Source organism: Bombus huntii, chromosome 8 (assembly GCF_024542735.1).
Source record: "Bombus huntii isolate Logan2020A chromosome 8, iyBomHunt1.1, whole genome shotgun sequence".
NCBI classification, from domain to species: Eukaryota; Metazoa; Arthropoda; class Insecta; order Hymenoptera; family Apidae; genus Bombus; species Bombus huntii.
In genome coordinates this window covers 13,547,805-13,565,304 of record NC_066245.1, presented here as the reverse complement: position 1 = coordinate 13,565,304, position 17,500 = coordinate 13,547,805, and the positions used below count along the sequence as shown (strand labels likewise).

Below are 17,500 nucleotides of genomic sequence, written 5' to 3'. Positions count from 1 at the left end.
TCAATGTCTTCTCTATTGCATAACGACAATGTGTAATCCAAATGAAGATTCGTTTTACGCCCCTAACCCTAATTTTAATGTAAACCCGACTAATAAATATAAGATAAATTAAATCTCGCAATTATTTAAGTATTATTTACTTAAAGAAACCTAAATTAAGTTGCTTTACGTATAAAACAAACAAATGTCTGTTTATTTCTCTTTTATATATCTGCAATATTTACTGAATTAAAAGACGTTTAAGCATTAAATCTAATATGAATTATTATCTACGTATGCTATAGGTACCGACTCTATTAGAATTCATTGGCGACAGTACGTCCCAAGAATATTTATTCTAACCGATATAATCTACTTTAACTCAGCTGTTCAGTTCGCTGTTGAGTGCCGAAGCGTGCAGACGGGTGTCTAGTGCTCTGTGAAGTTCGTAAAACAACACGTGTCACCCAACCGTAGAAAGTGAACACAGCCAAGTGTCTCCTATCCTTTAGAGAAAAAAATCCCACGCTCCTAACCTCTACCCGAATACTAGCCTCATAGCCTCACGACTAGTTATTCATTTTGAATTAATTAGCTCGATGATGGCCCAGGAATCACGACCAGGCTCTCCTGAGCAAATTCATAACTGCTCTGCGCTACCTCCACCGTGGCAAAAGTGCAACAGATCCCCCCGTACCAATGACGCCAAAAATGCAAAGAAGCGAAAGATAGAAACACTAAAAACAAACACAAACAACACCCAGAATGAACAGTCAACAATCAAAGTAAACACTCACAACAGGTTCGCCATATTGGAATCCTCAAACGACTCCATGGAAATCGCAGACCCACCATCAAACCAACATACCCAAAGAAATCCCCCGCCCCCACCAATATTTGTTGATGATGTCATTGACATACAAACGATGATCAAGTCCATAGAGAGAGATATCTCCAAAGAAGAATTCAACCTCAAAATCAACAACAACAAAGTAAAAATTCTGCCGACAAACCCGGATGCATACAGAAGACTCACCAAACTACTTAAGACCTTGAACGCTAACTTTCACACTTACCAGCTCAAACAAGAAAGACCTTTTCGAGTGGTTCTACGCAACATCCACCACTCAGCGGACATAGATGAACTCAAATTCGAACTCTTAAAACTCGGCCACAAAGTCATCAACGTTAGTAACATAAAGCATAGAGTCTCGAAAGACCCGTTATCCTTATTTTTAATCGACTTAAAGCAAAGACCTAACAATAAGGAAATTTACAACAACAGTCGCCTAATGAACTCGATAATAAAATTCGAACCACCGCTTGTTAAAAAAGAGATAGTGCAATGTAAAAGATGCCAAAGGTACGGTCACACGCAGAAATATTGCAACCGTAATATCCGCTGCGTTAAATGTGCAGGTACACAGCCCACTGACCAGTGCAGTAAATCACCGGAAACCCCAGCGAAGTGCATCCACTGTCAAGGTGACCATCCTGCAAATCGACGTAATGCTCGTATCGGAAACCCACTTCGCCGACAAAAACTACCTGAATATAAACGGTTATAAATTCTACCATACCCAACACCCCAGCGGAAAGGCCCACGGCGACACTGGAATCATAATCAAATCAAGCATTAAGCACTACGAACATCCATCATTCCAGAAAGACTACCTTCAAGCAACAAACGTAGCAATAGAAGACTGCCATGGTACAATCACCACTTCAGCAGTATATTGTCCTCCTAGACATTCTATTTCCAAAGAAGACTTTGAAAACTTCCTGGACACCCTGGGCAATAGATTCATAGCTGGAGGAGACTATAATGCCAAACATACCCAATGGGTTACAGCAAGAGGCAAAAATCTCTTAAACAGCATAATAACCAACAATCTCAACTACCTTATCACATACGAACTCACATACTGGACCAGTGACACTAACAAAATACCTGACTTACTTGACTTCTTTATAACTAAAAACATCTCGTCAAGATAGTCCAAATCGACTCTTCGGCTGATCCCTCTTCTGATCATTCCATCGTGATAGCAAATGGTCAGTTCAACAATTATCGAGAATACACCTAATGGCTTCATTTATAATCAACTCACCAACTGGCAACTCTTTAGAGAAGCCTTTAATCACTCAACTTCAGCCTTAACTTCACTAAAAAGTAATGAAGAAATCGAAGCAGCCACGGAATATTTAAACACGAGCATAATAAACCGCTTCTCCACACCGACAAAGACTTCTATCAGCAAACGTGAATATCCCCATTACATATTAAAAAAAATACCAGAGAAACGTAAACTAAGAAGAGTATGGGAGACCCATAGAACACCGGATGACAAACGCAAACTAAACAACGCAACTAGAAAGCTATCTAAAAGCTAAAGAAAAAATGACTGTTTTCATAAATATCTCGCCAGTTTGTCCCCCACAGCTGACTCCAACTACTCACTATGGAAGGCCTCCAGGAAACTCACGCGCCCCCCACAAATAATCCCTCCAATCCGCCGTCCGCAAGGTGGATGGGCGCGTAGCCCTATAGCAAAAGCCAACCTGTTTGCTAAGTACTTGTCTAAAGTATTTAAACCCCATTCCTCCAAAGCTGCCGCGGACGTTACTGAATACCTGCACACTCCCTTCCAAATGTCCCCTCCCATTGAACCCTTCACTTCTGCAGAGATTATAGAATCAATCAGTCGCCTAAATCCCAAGAAAGCAGCAGGGCACGACCTAATAGGCAATAAAGCAATCAAGGAACTTCCCATAAAAGGGATTGCACTCATCACATCGATTTTTAACGCTATCCTTAACTATATATGAAACTAGCTCCTATCGCCCAATCAGTCTTTTACCTACCCTGTCTAAACTATTCGAGAAGATGCTCACGAATCGACCCCTTCCACTCCTAGAGGACTTGAAAACACTCCCAGATCACCAATTCGGCTTTCGGAAACAACATTCAACAGTAGAGCAAATCCATCGCATAACCCACATGATCAGCCAAACTCTTGAAAATAAAAAATATTGCTCAGCGGTATTCCTAGACATCCAACAGGCATTCGACAAAGTAGGCATGAAGGGCTACTACACAAGCTTAAAAAGATCCTACCTCGCTCCTACTACTCCATCCTAAATTCCTACCTAACCAATAGACAATTCATGGTTAAATGCCTAGACGCCACTTCCGCAACATTCCCAATAGAATCCGGCATACCCCAAGGTAGTGTCCTCGGACCCCTGCTGTACTCCATCTACACTGCCGACTTACCTATATCAAACGAGATAACAATTGCAACAGCGCTATTATCTATCCACGCAGACCCGGTAATTGCCTCATCCACTCTCCAGCGATGTCTCGACTCCATGGAAAAGTGGTTTCATAAATGGGACTTCAAAATTAACGAAAAAAAAAATCCTCACACGTAATCTTCACTCTCCGAAAACAAACCTGCCTCCAGGTCACCATTAACAACACAATAATTCCTAGCAAGGACTCAGTCAGATACCTGGGCATGACCCTAGACAGGAGACTAACTTGGAAAAAACACATCTCAGATAAAACGAAGCAACTAGAGGACAAACTAAAAAAATTCTATTGGCTCACGGGCCGACGCTCCAAACTAAACATACAGAATAAAATTACCCTCTACAAGACCGTAATAAAACCTGTCTGGACCTACGGAATCCAACTATGGGGAACAGCAAGTAACTCCAACATTGAAATACTTCAACGCTTCCAATCGAAAACGCTAAGATCCCTAATTGATGTACCTTGGTATGTTACCAATGAAACAATACACCGCGACCTCAAGATACCCACAGTTCAAGAGGAAATAGCAAAATATAGCGACAGATATAGCAAAAGAGTCAACAAACATCGAAACCCCCTAATCACTGGACTACTTGATACGACGGACCAGATCCGCAGGCTGAAGAGACACTACCCGCTACACCTAAACGATAGATTCAACTAGTTATTTAAATTAAGTAATATTTAATTATTTAAAATACTTACTTATAAATTATACTTATCTATAATAAGTATTAACTTATTATAAATAATCAGCCATGTCACTGCGCCACGCCAGAAAAACTACTAAAAATTTTCAACACGAGAATTGATTGTAATTGTAATAAATATGAAAAAAAAAACGTGTCGCACTTACGGAGGCACCGGTTCTCACGTCCGCATAGCTCGACTGCTCGGGCAGAACTAACATAAATGAAATATGAGCTAGTTTGGCCATTTCCTTGAGGTTTCTTTCTTTCTCGTCCTGACCTTCTCAAATTATTTTCCATGTCTTCAAGTTTTCTTTCTGATTCGTTACTTACATTTCTCTACTCTTTTATTGCAACCTGCTCGACCTTTTCGTCATTTATTTCATTTTCATCAATTTCGTTTAAATCCGAATGTTCGTCAAAATCCTTTTCTGTTTCATTCTCTAGTCCATCTTCTTCTTGAAATCCTACTAAATTATCATCTTTACCTATAAATTCTACGTGTCTTGCAATTGTAATTTTATTAGTAACTAGGATCCTATTGTGGGTCATAGAATCTGTCTAACCACATTTGTATCATGAATGACGGACCACCCTCTATGTAACACAATACTATCCATATCTGCCGCTATGTTTGGTTGTTGTCCATGTTTATTCTTTAATCATTCATATTCATTCGTATTGTTCGTTAGGATACGTTTTTGTTTATTTATTACAATGACATATTTAAACTCAAACATTTTAAATATAATATTCTTACAATATTCACGATTTTACTTTTATTTTACGAGATAAAAGTTACATTTATCGTTACACTTTTGTCATAGCATTATAAATTATTATGAAAATACATAAATGTTTTCTTTCTTTTTTATAAAGTAATATAATTTATTTACAACATATAAAAATTCTTCTTTTGCTACACCTGATATTAATTAAAAAGTACTATTTCTTGTGATGAATTACTATTAAGTGTGTTTTTTATAAATTTAATTTTTATGTCAATGTTATATGAAATATTTGGCGACTTTGATCAGGTTACTATTAACATTCATTATTATACGTTTTTTATTTTTTTTTTATATGTCCTGTACAAAGCAAAATATTAGAGGAAACTTCCCAAAAATATTTATTTCTAAGGTTTTTCAATAGTACAAAAATATTTAATATAATTTATGAAAGATATTTCCCATTACTCTTTCCCATTATTTGTTTTTAAAAAATAAACTTATGTTTAAATATACATATGGTAAAAAAACCAAATTGTTATTAATATAATCATAAAAGCATCACACATAGAAATAGTAAATTCGAAATAATATTTAAATGCTTAAATGCAAACATATTTCATTAATATATAACATTTAAATTAATTTTGCTTATAATATTCAAATTGTTTCTACCTCGCCAACAACAGCGATAGCTTCAATTTCAAATTTTGCACCCTACAGCAATATTTTACGTTTAACGTTAGCGGTTAGATTTTGAATTACATGTGTATATTCATATGTGTGTTACTTCTCACCATTGGTAACTTTCCAACTTGGAATGTAGATCCAGTTGGATAGTTCTCCTTAAAAACTAAAGGAAAAGAAATGGCGCGTAGACATGTACACAAATATAACATACACTTATATAAATAAAACCATAAATTAAATCTTACATTCTTTGTAGAGTTCATTTACATCACTAAACTCATTAATATCTTGTAAGAAAATTGTTACTTCAACGACTGTAAATAGATATAAAGAGTAAATATTATTAATGTTTAATAAAATTAATTATTAATATTATTAATCACTGCTGATAATGTTTATCATATCATATTTCTCGATCGTTTCAGAATTGAAAAATATAAATTAACAAATTAGAAAATAAAAAAAATTTTTAATAAATGAAACCTTTATCATAATTAGATCCAGCTTCTTTTAAGACATGTCAAATCTAAAGTAAAGATAAATTTTATATGAATGAAAATAAATAGTAACATTATGTTTAAAAATCACTTTTAGTACAGTACTTGCAAACAAATTATTCTGACTATATAACATATTTGTTACATACTATAATTAGTATATCTAACATTGATTAAATGCAATAACAGTATGTTATATGGATGTGTGATATATATTCATTGTGTACAAGGTATATGATACATTAAAACATTTTTAATTTATTTATTTCATTAAAAGAAGGGAACATACATAAAAATACAGCACCTTCATATTAAAAATGTTTTATTTTTTACTCCTTATGATAAATCTGAAACAATGGGAACGTAAAACTTTTATAATTAAAATACTACATATGTATGATATATTAAATGATGACTTTTTATTGAGGTTTTCTCCTCAGTAGCAATATTCCCGATAGTCTGTAACAACGTTATAAATTGTTACGGCTATCAGGTGGATGGGATGCTAACCCCTACCCAGAGCTCGAAGCAAATACTTTACGTAACAATATAAATATCATTTATTTATTTAGTTATCCATCATTTTAGTTGTGTAATAAACTCTAATATTTGATGAAATGAGACATTGTGCTGAAAATATTGGCAAGGAGCTCTAAACTTACCATATTATTCATCTGGGACTTGGAGCTTTCCACCATTAATTTCTTCGATAAGCTCTCGTGGTGGCCTAAATTCAACGGTACATCCAACTGATTGGCATGTACCTAGAATTTCTTTTACAGTACCACTAAGGTACTTCGCCATGGACCTCGGTCTCATTGACCGAGCAATGGAAACAATGTCGTCAAACGACAGATTTCCATTGTGCTTTATATTTTTTATTTTCTTTCGGTCCCTAGGTGGCTCCTTTAAAGCCTTAATAATTAAGGCTGCGGCTGATGGAACCACTGCGATCGTAGCTTGCCTATTTTGAATTGTTAACTGGACGGTGATTTTTAAACCCTTCCAGTCACTGGTAGCTTTGGCGATATCATCGCCAACTTTCTTGGGAGACTATAAATATAAAGCAATATTTAAGCACTATATAAATGTTTTTTATTTATCAATAGAATGTAAAATAGAATCAAACAATGAAAGAGGAAGATCAATATTTACAATTATAAAATAGAATAGTTTCTCAAAAAGTTAGAAGAAATATTATTCATAAATAATTTAAATTTATAAAATAAAATCTTACTAAACCGAGTGGACCAATTTTTGGAGCCAGAGATGAAGTTGCGCCTACTTCACCTCCAACGCATCTTAGATAGACTATTGAAACAAATATGCACATGTGAGGAAATTTTACATTCTTGTAGTACATATTGAAATTAAATATTAAAAATATACCTATCTTGATTTCATTAGGGTCGAATTTAGGTGGCATTGTGATGATAACGTTAATACCAAAATGAGACACAATCGAATAAAAGAAATAGGAACGACACTCACACGTGGTAAATCTCGTTCGAAAAGAGTGAAAGAGGTTGTGAAATCGAGGTATGAAGAACCGCTGTAACATGAACTATATAACTCAACGTAGATTTACATTCAAGTCGTCTAACTATGACATAATAACACATCATAGTAATAGAACAGTGCGGATACGCCTTTACAATTTATTGAAATATTCCTAAAACATTTTAATACGCTACAAACATCGAATACAGTCTACTGCTTTAGGTACTACAAAGCGTAGTAGAAATTGGGTACCACCTCTTGTCGTTTTATGAAATGGTTGTTCGTATTCACGTACACTTCATGAATTTTCAAACTCGATTTTTCACAAACGAAGTTCCCAACGCAATTTTGTTATTTTTGATCTTCGTCTTATTTTGAGCCATAGAATCTGTCTAACCACATTTGTATCATGAATGACGGACCACCCTCTATGTAACACAATACTATCCATATCTGCCGCTATGTTTGGTTGTTGTCCATGTTTATTCTTTAATCATTCATATTCATTCGTATTGTTCGTTAGGATACGTTTTTGTTTATTTATTACAATGACATATTTAAACTCAAACATTTTAAATATAATATTCTTACAATATTCACGATTTTACTTTTATTTTACGAGATAAAAGTTACATTTATCGTTACACTTTTGTCATAGCATTATAAATTATTATGAAAATACATAAATGTTTTCTTTCTTTTTTATAAAGTAATATAATTTATTTACAACATATAAAAATTCTTCTTTTGCTACACCTGATATTAATTAAAAAGTACTATTTCTTGTGATGAATTACTATTAAGTGTGTTTTTTATAAATTTAATTTTTATGTCAATGTTATATGAAATATTTGGCGACTTTGATCAGGTTACTATTAACATTCATTATTATACGTTTTTTATTTTTTTTTTATATGTCCTGTACAAAGCAAAATATTAGAGGAAACTTCCCAAAAATATTTATTTCTAAGGTTTTTCAATAGTACAAAAATATTTAATATAATTTATGAAAGATATTTCCCATTACTATTTCCCATTATTTGTTTTTAAAAAATAAACTTATGTTTAAATATACATATGGTAAAAAAACCAAATTGTTATTAATATAATCATAAAAGCATCACACATAGAAATAGTAAATTCGAAATAATATTTAAATGCTTAAATGCAAACATATTTCATTAATATATGTCGGAGATGAAAGAACACCGGGGCCTTTGGAATTTTGGATAATCCCGCAACACTGTAACCTAGAGTCTACTATAGCTGTAATTGAACAATTGTAGTTATTCAACCCGATTGTTATTGTTTGAGAGTTGTGATAATGAGCTTGGGCTCGAGGCGACAGTCAGTCGCCGAACGTAGCCGTGGTCACTGGATGAACGCTTTGCCTAACAAAGGTATGGAGTAATTCTATAGCTCTCCTTAAAAGAAATATTCGTGGCGACACGCGACAGTAAACATTCCAACGGTTTCTGTCCCGTGGCTCGCCACACGCCGACCCTATTCTTCGAGTAAGATGATTGCCAGATGTCGATGCGTCTCCGCAGTACATGTTCGGCTAGCTCGAGGGCCCGTTATAAATCTTAAGATTTAGTCAACTAAAGTCCTTCACACAGACAAACAGTCTTTGTCCCAACTACGGGAAAATAGGGGAGGCCTATTTTTCAACGAGCGGCGTCCCCCACTAGCAACTTTTCCTCGAGGGCAGCTAGCATCTTTTTCTAACCACCGATATGGAGATTGACCAATTAGCAGCAACGCCAATTTCCCTTACTTTCTGAACGAACGCTTTTCTCGACGAATCCGATGATCTCGTGCTCATAGACACACCCCGTCATAGTTTTCTTCTGAGGTATCACCGGGACGGAAAGTCATTTTCTCTTGCGATCTCATCGACAAAAAAGATTAACGCCATACGGTCAGTGAATATTAACACAGAATCCGACTTAGATTTTTGCGAGTGCGTACGACTACCGTCCCGTTGTCCGCGGATTCGTTATCGAACCTAAGACCATTGTCACTAGCGTCGCGAGTGTGTGATCATTGTGAGTTTGTGTCAACTCTGTAACAATTACGTGTGTGTCAATAAAAATAACTTCAGTGTAAAAAAAACATGGATAGCTTCAGTGAGGAATCCTTACCTGTCCCAAGCTCCCGCCACGAGGACGACTCGGGTCCAGATTCGGACGTTCACTCGACATATATATAACTTGTAATGTAATAATTTTTATTAAAATGTGAACTATTCCTAATCACTTGGTTTGTTAAGAGGTTTGTTTAGTTATTTTATTTATCCATTTATTTCTTGTATTTGTCAATAAAATATAACATGTATTCTTGTCCCTTTTTTCCTAATTATTTCCTCGTTGTTATTTTATTTTGGATTAATCAGGTGAGTTCGCAGTTCATTCAGCTCTGTATTAGTTGTTTTATAATTTCTTCTTTTGCTTGTAGATTGATTAAAATGTGACTTCCATTTATTCTCTTTTGTTATTATCTCGTATATAATTATTTTAACTTCTAGATTTTACAGGCTTATTCGATTTACTAGTTGGTTTTATTTAGTAGTTTGTTTTGCATTTGCGTATTCCATCTTCGTTAATTAATTGTAGTAAATTTTCCTGTCGTCGGATATAATTGTTCTTGTTCCGGATTGATTCGCACCTCGCTTGGGTTGTTAGTTGATATAGGTTATGTTACATTCTATATATTTCCTACTTCGTTAGAGTATTTATTTCTATTTTATAACTTGATATTTACCCTCGTATGTTAATACTCTATACATAACTACGTTTAATTAATCCTTTATCAAAGAATTTCCATTTTCGTTGTACCGCGCGTTTGTTTTAGAGTGACCGAACTGTCACTAGTGTTGTTTCTATATTGCGATTTTCTGTTTTTCGTTACGGCACGTGTGGAGCGCGGGACGTGACACAACAGCTCGCAAATCGCGATGATTTCGTCGATTTTGACGAAAAGTAGCCGTCATCCCTTCCCGTTGGAGATATTTCGACGTTTAGGCGCTCATTTTACTCCATTTTACACTGCAAATGCAATGCACTACCGTTTAAGCGTCGAAACAAGCAAAATAGCTCGCAAATCGCGAAGATTTCGCCGATTTTGATGAAATATAGCCGTCATTTCCCTCCCGCTACAGATATTTCGACGTTTAAGCGCTCGTTGAACTCCATTTCACAGTGCAAATTTAATGCACTACCGTTTAAGCGTCGAAACAAGCAAAATAGCTCGCAAATCGCGACGATTTCTTCGATTTTGATGACATATAGCCGTCATTTCCTTCCCGCTGGAGATATTTCGACGTTCAAGAGCTCGTTGAACTCCATTTCACAGTGCAAATGCAATGCACTGCCGTTTAAGCATCGAAACAAGCGAAATAGCTCGCACATCGCGAAGATATCGTCGATTTTGACGGAAACTATCCGTCATTTTCTTCCCGCTGGAGATATTTCGACGTTTAAGCGATCGTTGAACTCCATTTTACAGTGCAAATGCAATGCACTACAGTTTAAGCGTCGAAACAAGCAAAATAGCTCGCAAATCTCGATGATTTCGTCGATTTTGACGGAAACTATCCGTCATTTTCTACCCGCTGGAGATATTTCGACGTTTAAGCGCTCGTTGAACTCCATTTCACAGTGCTAATGCAATGCACAACAGTTTAAGCGTCGAAACAATCAAAATATCTCGCAAATCGCGATTTTGACGAAAAATAGCCGTCATTTCCTGCCCGTTGGAGATATTTCGACTTTTAAGCACTCGTTGAACTCCATTTCACAGTGCTAATGCAATGCACAACCATTTAAGCGTCGAAACAATCAAAATATCTCGCAAATCGCGAAGATATCGTCGTTTTTGACGAAAAATAGCCGTCATTTCCTTCCCGTTGGAGATATTTCGACGTTTAAGCGCACGTTGAACTCCATTTCACAGTGCAAATGCAATGCACTACCGTTTAAGCGTCGAAACAAGCAAAATAGCTCGCAAATCGCGACGATTTCTTCGATTTTGATGACATATAGCCGTCATTTCCTTCCCGCTGGAGATATTTCGACGTTCAAGAGCTCGTTGAACTCCATTTCACAGTGCAAATTTAATGCACTACCGTTTAAGCGTCGAAACAAGCAAAATAGCTCGCAAATCGCGACGATTTCTTCGATTTTGATGACATATAGCCGTCATTTCCTTCCCGCTGGAGATATTTCGACGTTCAAGAGCTCGTTGAACTCCATTTCACAGTGCAAATGCAATGCACTGCCGTTTAAGCATCGAAACAAGCGAAATAGCTCGCACATCGCGAAGATATCGTCGATTTTGACGGAAACTATCCGTCATTTTCTTCCCGCTGGAGATATTTCGACGTTTAAGCGATCGTTGAACTCCATTTTACAGTGCAAATGCAATGCACTACAGTTTAAGCGTCGAAACAAGCAAAATAGCTCGCAAATCTCGATGATTTCGTCGATTTTGACGGAAACTATCCGTCATTTTCTACCCGCTGGAGATATTTCGACGTTTAAGCGCTCGTTGAACTCCATTTCACAGTGCTAATGCAATGCACAACAGTTTAAGCGTCGAAACAATCAAAATATCTCGCAAATCGCGATTTTGACGAAAAATAGCCGTCATTTCCTGCCCGTTGGAGATATTTCGACGTTTAAGCACTCGTTGAACTCCATTTCACAGTGCTAATGCAATGCACAACCATTTAAGCGTCGAAACAATCAAAATATCTCGCAAATCGCGAAGATATCGTCGTTTTTGACGAAAAATAGCCGTCATTTCCTTCCCGTTGGAGATATTTCGACGTTTAAGCACTCGTTGAACTCCATTTCACAGTGCTAATGCAATGCACAACCATTTAAGCGTCGAAACAATCAAAATATCTCGCAAATCGCGAAGATTTCGTCGATGTTGACGAAAAATAGCCGTCATTTCCTTCCCGTTGGAGATATTTCGACGTTTAAGCACTCGTCGAACTCTATTTCACAGTGCAAATGCAATGCACTACCGTTTAAGCGTCGAAACAAGCAAAATAGCTCGCAAATCGCGAAGTTTTCGTCGATTTTGACGAAAATTAACTGTCATTTTCTTCCCGTTGATGATATTTCGACGTTTAAGCGCTTGTTGAACTCCATTTTACAGTGCAAATGCAATGCACTACCATTTAAGCGTCGAAACAATCAAAATATCTCGCAAATCGCGAAGATTTCGTCGATTTTGACGAAAATTAACTGTCATTTCCTTCCCGCTGGAGATATTTCGAGGTTTAAGCGCTCGTTGAACTCCATTTCACAGTGCAAATGCAATGCACTACCGTTTAAGCGTCGAAACAAGCAAAATAGCTCGCAAATCGCGAAGATATCGTCGATTTTGATGAAATATAGCCGTCATTTCCCTGCCGCTTGAGATATTTCGACGTTTAAGCGCACGTTGAACTCCATTTCACAGTGCAAATGCAATGCACTACCGTTTAAGCGTCGAAACAAGCAAAATAGCTCGCAAATCGCGACGATTTCTTCGATTTTGATGACATATAGCCGTCATTTCCTTCCCGCTGGAGATATTTCGACGTTCAAGAGCTCGTTGAACTCCATTTCACAGTGCAAATTTAATGCACTACCGTTTAAGCGTCGAAACAAGCAAAATAGCTCGCAAATCGCGACGATTTCTTCGATTTTGATGACATATAGCCGTCATTTCCTTCCCGCTGGAGATATTTCGACGTTCAAGAGCTCGTTGAACTCCATTTCACAGTGCAAATGCAATGCACTGCCGTTTAAGCATCGAAACAAGCGAAATAGCTCGCACATCGCGAAGATATCGTCGATTTTGACGGAAACTATCCGTCATTTTCTTCCCGCTGGAGATATTTCGACGTTTAAGCGATCGTCGAACTCCATTTTACAGTGCAAATGCAATGCACTACAGTTTAAGCGTCGAAACAAGCAAAATAGCTCGCAAATCTCGATGATTTCGTCGATTTTGACGGAAACTATCCGTCATTTTCTTCCCGCTGGAGATATTTCGACGTTTAAGCGCTCGTTGAACTCCATTTCACAGTGCTAATGCAATGCACAACAGTTTAAGCGTCGAAACAATCAAAATATCTCGCAAATCGCGATTTTGACGAAAAATAGCCGTCATTTCCTGCCCGTTGGAGATATTTCGACGTTTAAGCACTCGTTGAACTCCATTTCACAGTGCTAATGCAATGCACAACCATTTAAGCGTCGAAACAATCAAAATATCTCGCAAATCGCGAAGATATCGTCGTTTTTGACGAAAAATAGCCGTCATTTCCTTCCCGTTGGAGATATTTCGACGTTTAAGCACTCGTTGAACTCCATTTCACAGTGCTAATGCAATGCACAACCATTTAAGCGTCGAAACAATCAAAATATCTCGCAAATCGCGAAGATTTCGTCGATGTTGGCGAAAAATAGCCGTCATTTCCTTCCCGTTGGAGATATTTCGACGTTTAAGCACTCGTCGAACTCTATTTCACAGTGCAAATGCAATGCACTACCGTTTAAGCGTCGAAACAAGCAAAATAGCTCGCAAATCGCGAAGTTTTCGTCGATTTTGACGAAAATTAACTGTCATTTTCTTCCCGTTGGTGATATTTCGACGTTCAAGCGCTCGTTGAACTCCATTTTACAGTGCAAATACAATGCACTACCATTTAAGCGTCGAAACAATCAAAATATCTCGCAAATCGCGAAGATTTCGTCGATTTTGACGAAAATTAACTGTCATTTCCTTCCCGCTGGAGATATTTCGAGGTTTAAGCGCTCGTTGAACTCCATTTCACAGTGCAAATGCAATGCACTACCGTTTAAGCGTCGAAACAAGCAAAATAGCTCGCAAATCGCGAAGATATCGTCGATTTTGATGAAATATAGCCGTCATTTCCCTGCCGCTTGAGATATTTCGACGTTTAAGCGCACGTTGAACTCCATTTCACAGTGCAAATGCAATGCACTACCGTTTAAGCGTCGAAACAAGCAAAATAGCTCGCAAATCGCGAAGATGTCGTCGATTTTGATGAAATATAGCCGTTATTTCCTTCCCGCTGGAGATATTTCGAGGTTTAAGCGCTCGTTGAACTCCATTTCACAGTGCAAATGCAATGCACTACCGTTTAAGCGTCGAAACAAGCAAAATAGCTCGCAAATCGCGAGGATTTCGTCGATTTTGACGAAAACTAACCGTTATTTCCTTCCCGCTGGAGATATTTCGACGTTTAAGCGCTCGTTTAACTCCATTTCACAGTGCATATAGCATATTTCATATAGCACATCGTACTGATCAAATTTGCATGGTGAGGGCGGTTGTGGTTGCCAGTAAGTGTATCCGTCTTCAGCGTCTAGACAGTTTCCTTCGCTAAAGGTACATACCGTTCCTGATTTCAGTAGAATTTTGTTCGCCTCGATCCGTACTGGCACAACTGCTGATTTTAAACTTATCCTTACTGTTGCTTGTACGACGACCTTTTCCCAGCTCCCGTATGGGTCTACATACTGTGTTCTCTGGCAGCTGCCGTCGTCTGTTAGCTTGCCGGCTAGTACAAGCTACCTTGTTTCTGTTGCATTATCTTTTAGGCCAACTATAAGGTTTTGTGGTCCGAGTGAAAACGTGCCGTCTTGGTGCATCCTTGCACATTGTTGGGCGGTTGTTTCATGGAGGTATTCGGCGAATCCGTTATGCACTGCCGACGTGTGGGAGTGCATGCCACAGTAATGTACAATTCGAGTTATTTGCACCTTGCATTGCCTTACGTTGGTAAATTCAAATTCTGAGAGTTGAAGTAGTTGTATATAAATATCTTGGGTTTCAGTCATTGTAGGCTGTATGCTGCAGTCCCCGATGGAGTTTAGAGAGATAGTGGTAACGTTGAGGTGGTTGCCATTGCAGTCGTATCCTACCAGGCCGTATGTTATTTTGATGAGGGTGAGTACGACGACTAGGCGATTCATCTTCCTATTAACAATTTATTAAATTGTTTCTTACTCTCGGGTTTATTAGAAATAAGAATAACCTTTTATTATTATTAATATATATATATATATATATATATATATATATATATATATATATATATATATATATAAAATTTATATTTATATGTTTTTTTTTTTTTTTTTTTTTTTATAATGTTAAAACCTTGTTTTATTTTAGGTTTTATGTACTTGTTATCAGTGAAAATAAATACCATGAATGCTACCTGGGTTATAATTATATACGTATTGGTAAGTAATATAGATGAGATTTGTTTTATCGTTATAAATATATAAGTATATATTATCTATAGGAATAGATATTACAATTATAGCTTGTCTTTGAATATATATGTAGTATCGTGGACGAAAGGCCTAAGAAATATCGGGCGAACTATGAACAATGTCGCGAGAGCCGAGGCGCCGTCGGGCCCATCAATGTTTCATCGGTCTTTTCAAGTGCATAGTTTCGTGGAAAAGACCTACGTGACCCTGGCCACGAGCGTCTGCAGAACACGTGTGCGGTGGGCCTAGGAAAAAGACAACAGAATGCGGCAACGACCAGAGAGTTAGACGAAAAGCAGCGTGCGAGTCGAAAAGCAGAGAGTGCGAGTCGAGAAGCAGAGTGCGAGCTGAGCGGAGACAGAGGTTGCGAGTGGCGTTGCCGAGAGAGTGTGGATTGCGCTGTTTTCTGTGCGTTTGGCGTGAATAGTTCAGGTTGAACAACAATCGTCTTTTTCTGTCTGATTAACATCTCTATTGTCCACTCTTTGTAAACACATTATATCACGATATTACACATTTTTTGGGGGCTCGTCCGGGATTGGACAAGACAGAAAACGAAACGGTTTAACAGAGCTATTCGAGCTAGTTGTGAATTTACCGGTACGCGGTGCGGTAAAAGACGATATCGTTGACGGTTTAAGTTTGTGTAGTGTGAAAAATGGCAAACGTCGGGGACGAGCGATTGTCGGGTGAAGAGGGTTCGACGCTGGAGGAGCTGAGGAGTAAGCTCGCGCGAATGAACCTCCCTATATCGGGTGCGAGGTCAGTGCTGATTGCAAGGCTGAATCGGGCGTGTAGGGCTGGACAATCGTATCGTAAGGGATCGACGGGCGGTGAAGAGCTAACCGGTCAACGAGATTTAGAAAATGTACAGAGAGCTGAGCGCGATTGTAACGAAGATGAAGATGTTGAGAAAATGAATACGAAGGAGTTGAAGGAGCGCCTCGCTAGTTTGGGTTTAAAAACGACGGGAAGAAAAGTAGAATTACGCGCACGGCTACAAGCGGCCATGGATGGTAACGACATATCGTCGGAAGAAGAAAGCAACGACGAAAGTGAGGATGAAGATGACAAGAAAAACGCAAGAGGATACAAGAGAGATACGCGAAGGGTGTATCAGGACCGTGACGAATGTTGTCGAAGGGCATGCGTTGGTTCGACACTGAGTTTTAGAGACGTCGAAGATGCATTAGAGTCGTTTAGTGGCGACAAAGGTGAAAATGTCGAACGATGGTTCGAGTCGTTCGAGGAAGTCGCTGATACGTGCATGTGGTCGGATGGGCAGAAGGCAGTCTACGCCAGGAAGCTGCTGAAGGGATCAGCGAAAATATTCGCGAGCTTCGAGTGTCATGCCAGGACTTGGCATGAGTTGAAGAGGGGGCTAGTGAAAGAATTTTCGAGGAAAGTCAACAGTAGGCAAGTTCATCAGAAACTTGAAGAAACGAAAAAGGAGAGTGATGAAGCATGTTTGGCTTACATGTACCGCATGCTCGAAATAGCCAGCCATGTGGACATGGAGGAGGAAGCAAAGGTGGAATACATAGTGGATGGAATAATAGACGGCGAGAACAATAAGGCTGTATTGTACGGCGCTACGTCAATCAAAGAGTTGAGGAAGAGGTTAGTGATGTACGAAGAGCAGAAGAATCGCAGAGCAAAGTCGATTGTGAAGCCGGCTAAAACCCAGAAGAACGGGAAGCCCAGTCAATTTGTAGACGCAATGAAGAAAAGAAGATGCTCCATTTGCGGTAGTGAGGATCATCTAAGGGTTAAGTGCCCGGAGAAAGGAAAA

General features: G+C 38.0%; 1 protein-coding gene across 1 annotated transcript; it reads right to left on the bottom strand.

The window, feature by feature from the left end:
* Positions 1 to 6,135: 6,135 nt before the first annotated feature.
* Positions 6,136 to 7,780, bottom strand: LOC126868763 (60S ribosomal protein L12-like). The gene is made up of 4 exons (XM_050624559.1): positions 7,292 to 7,780; positions 7,140 to 7,213; positions 6,565 to 6,955; positions 6,136 to 6,249 (listed from the first exon to the last, which is right to left on the bottom strand). Exons 1-3 carry the CDS (start codon positions 7,461 to 7,463, stop codon positions 6,569 to 6,571), a joined length of 633 nt encoding a protein of 210 aa, XP_050480516.1. The 5' UTR covers positions 7,464 to 7,780; the 3' UTR covers positions 6,136 to 6,249; positions 6,565 to 6,568.
* Between the last annotated feature and the right edge of the window lie 9,720 nt (positions 7,781 to 17,500).

Excerpts from the sequence above, each read along its gene's own strand:
- LOC126868763 (XM_050624559.1), bottom strand. The coding sequence starts at position 7,463 with ATGTTACAGCGGTTCTTCATACCTCGATTTCACAACCTCTTTCACTCT. Across the intron at positions 7,214-7,291 it reads CCCTAATGAAATCAAGATAG|TCTATCTAAGATGCGTTGGA; the intron begins GTATATTTTTAA and ends TTGTTTCAATAG. Across the intron at positions 6,956-7,139 it reads AAATTGGTCCACTCGGTTTA|TCTCCCAAGAAAGTTGGCGA; the intron begins GTAAGATTTTAT and ends TTATATTTATAG.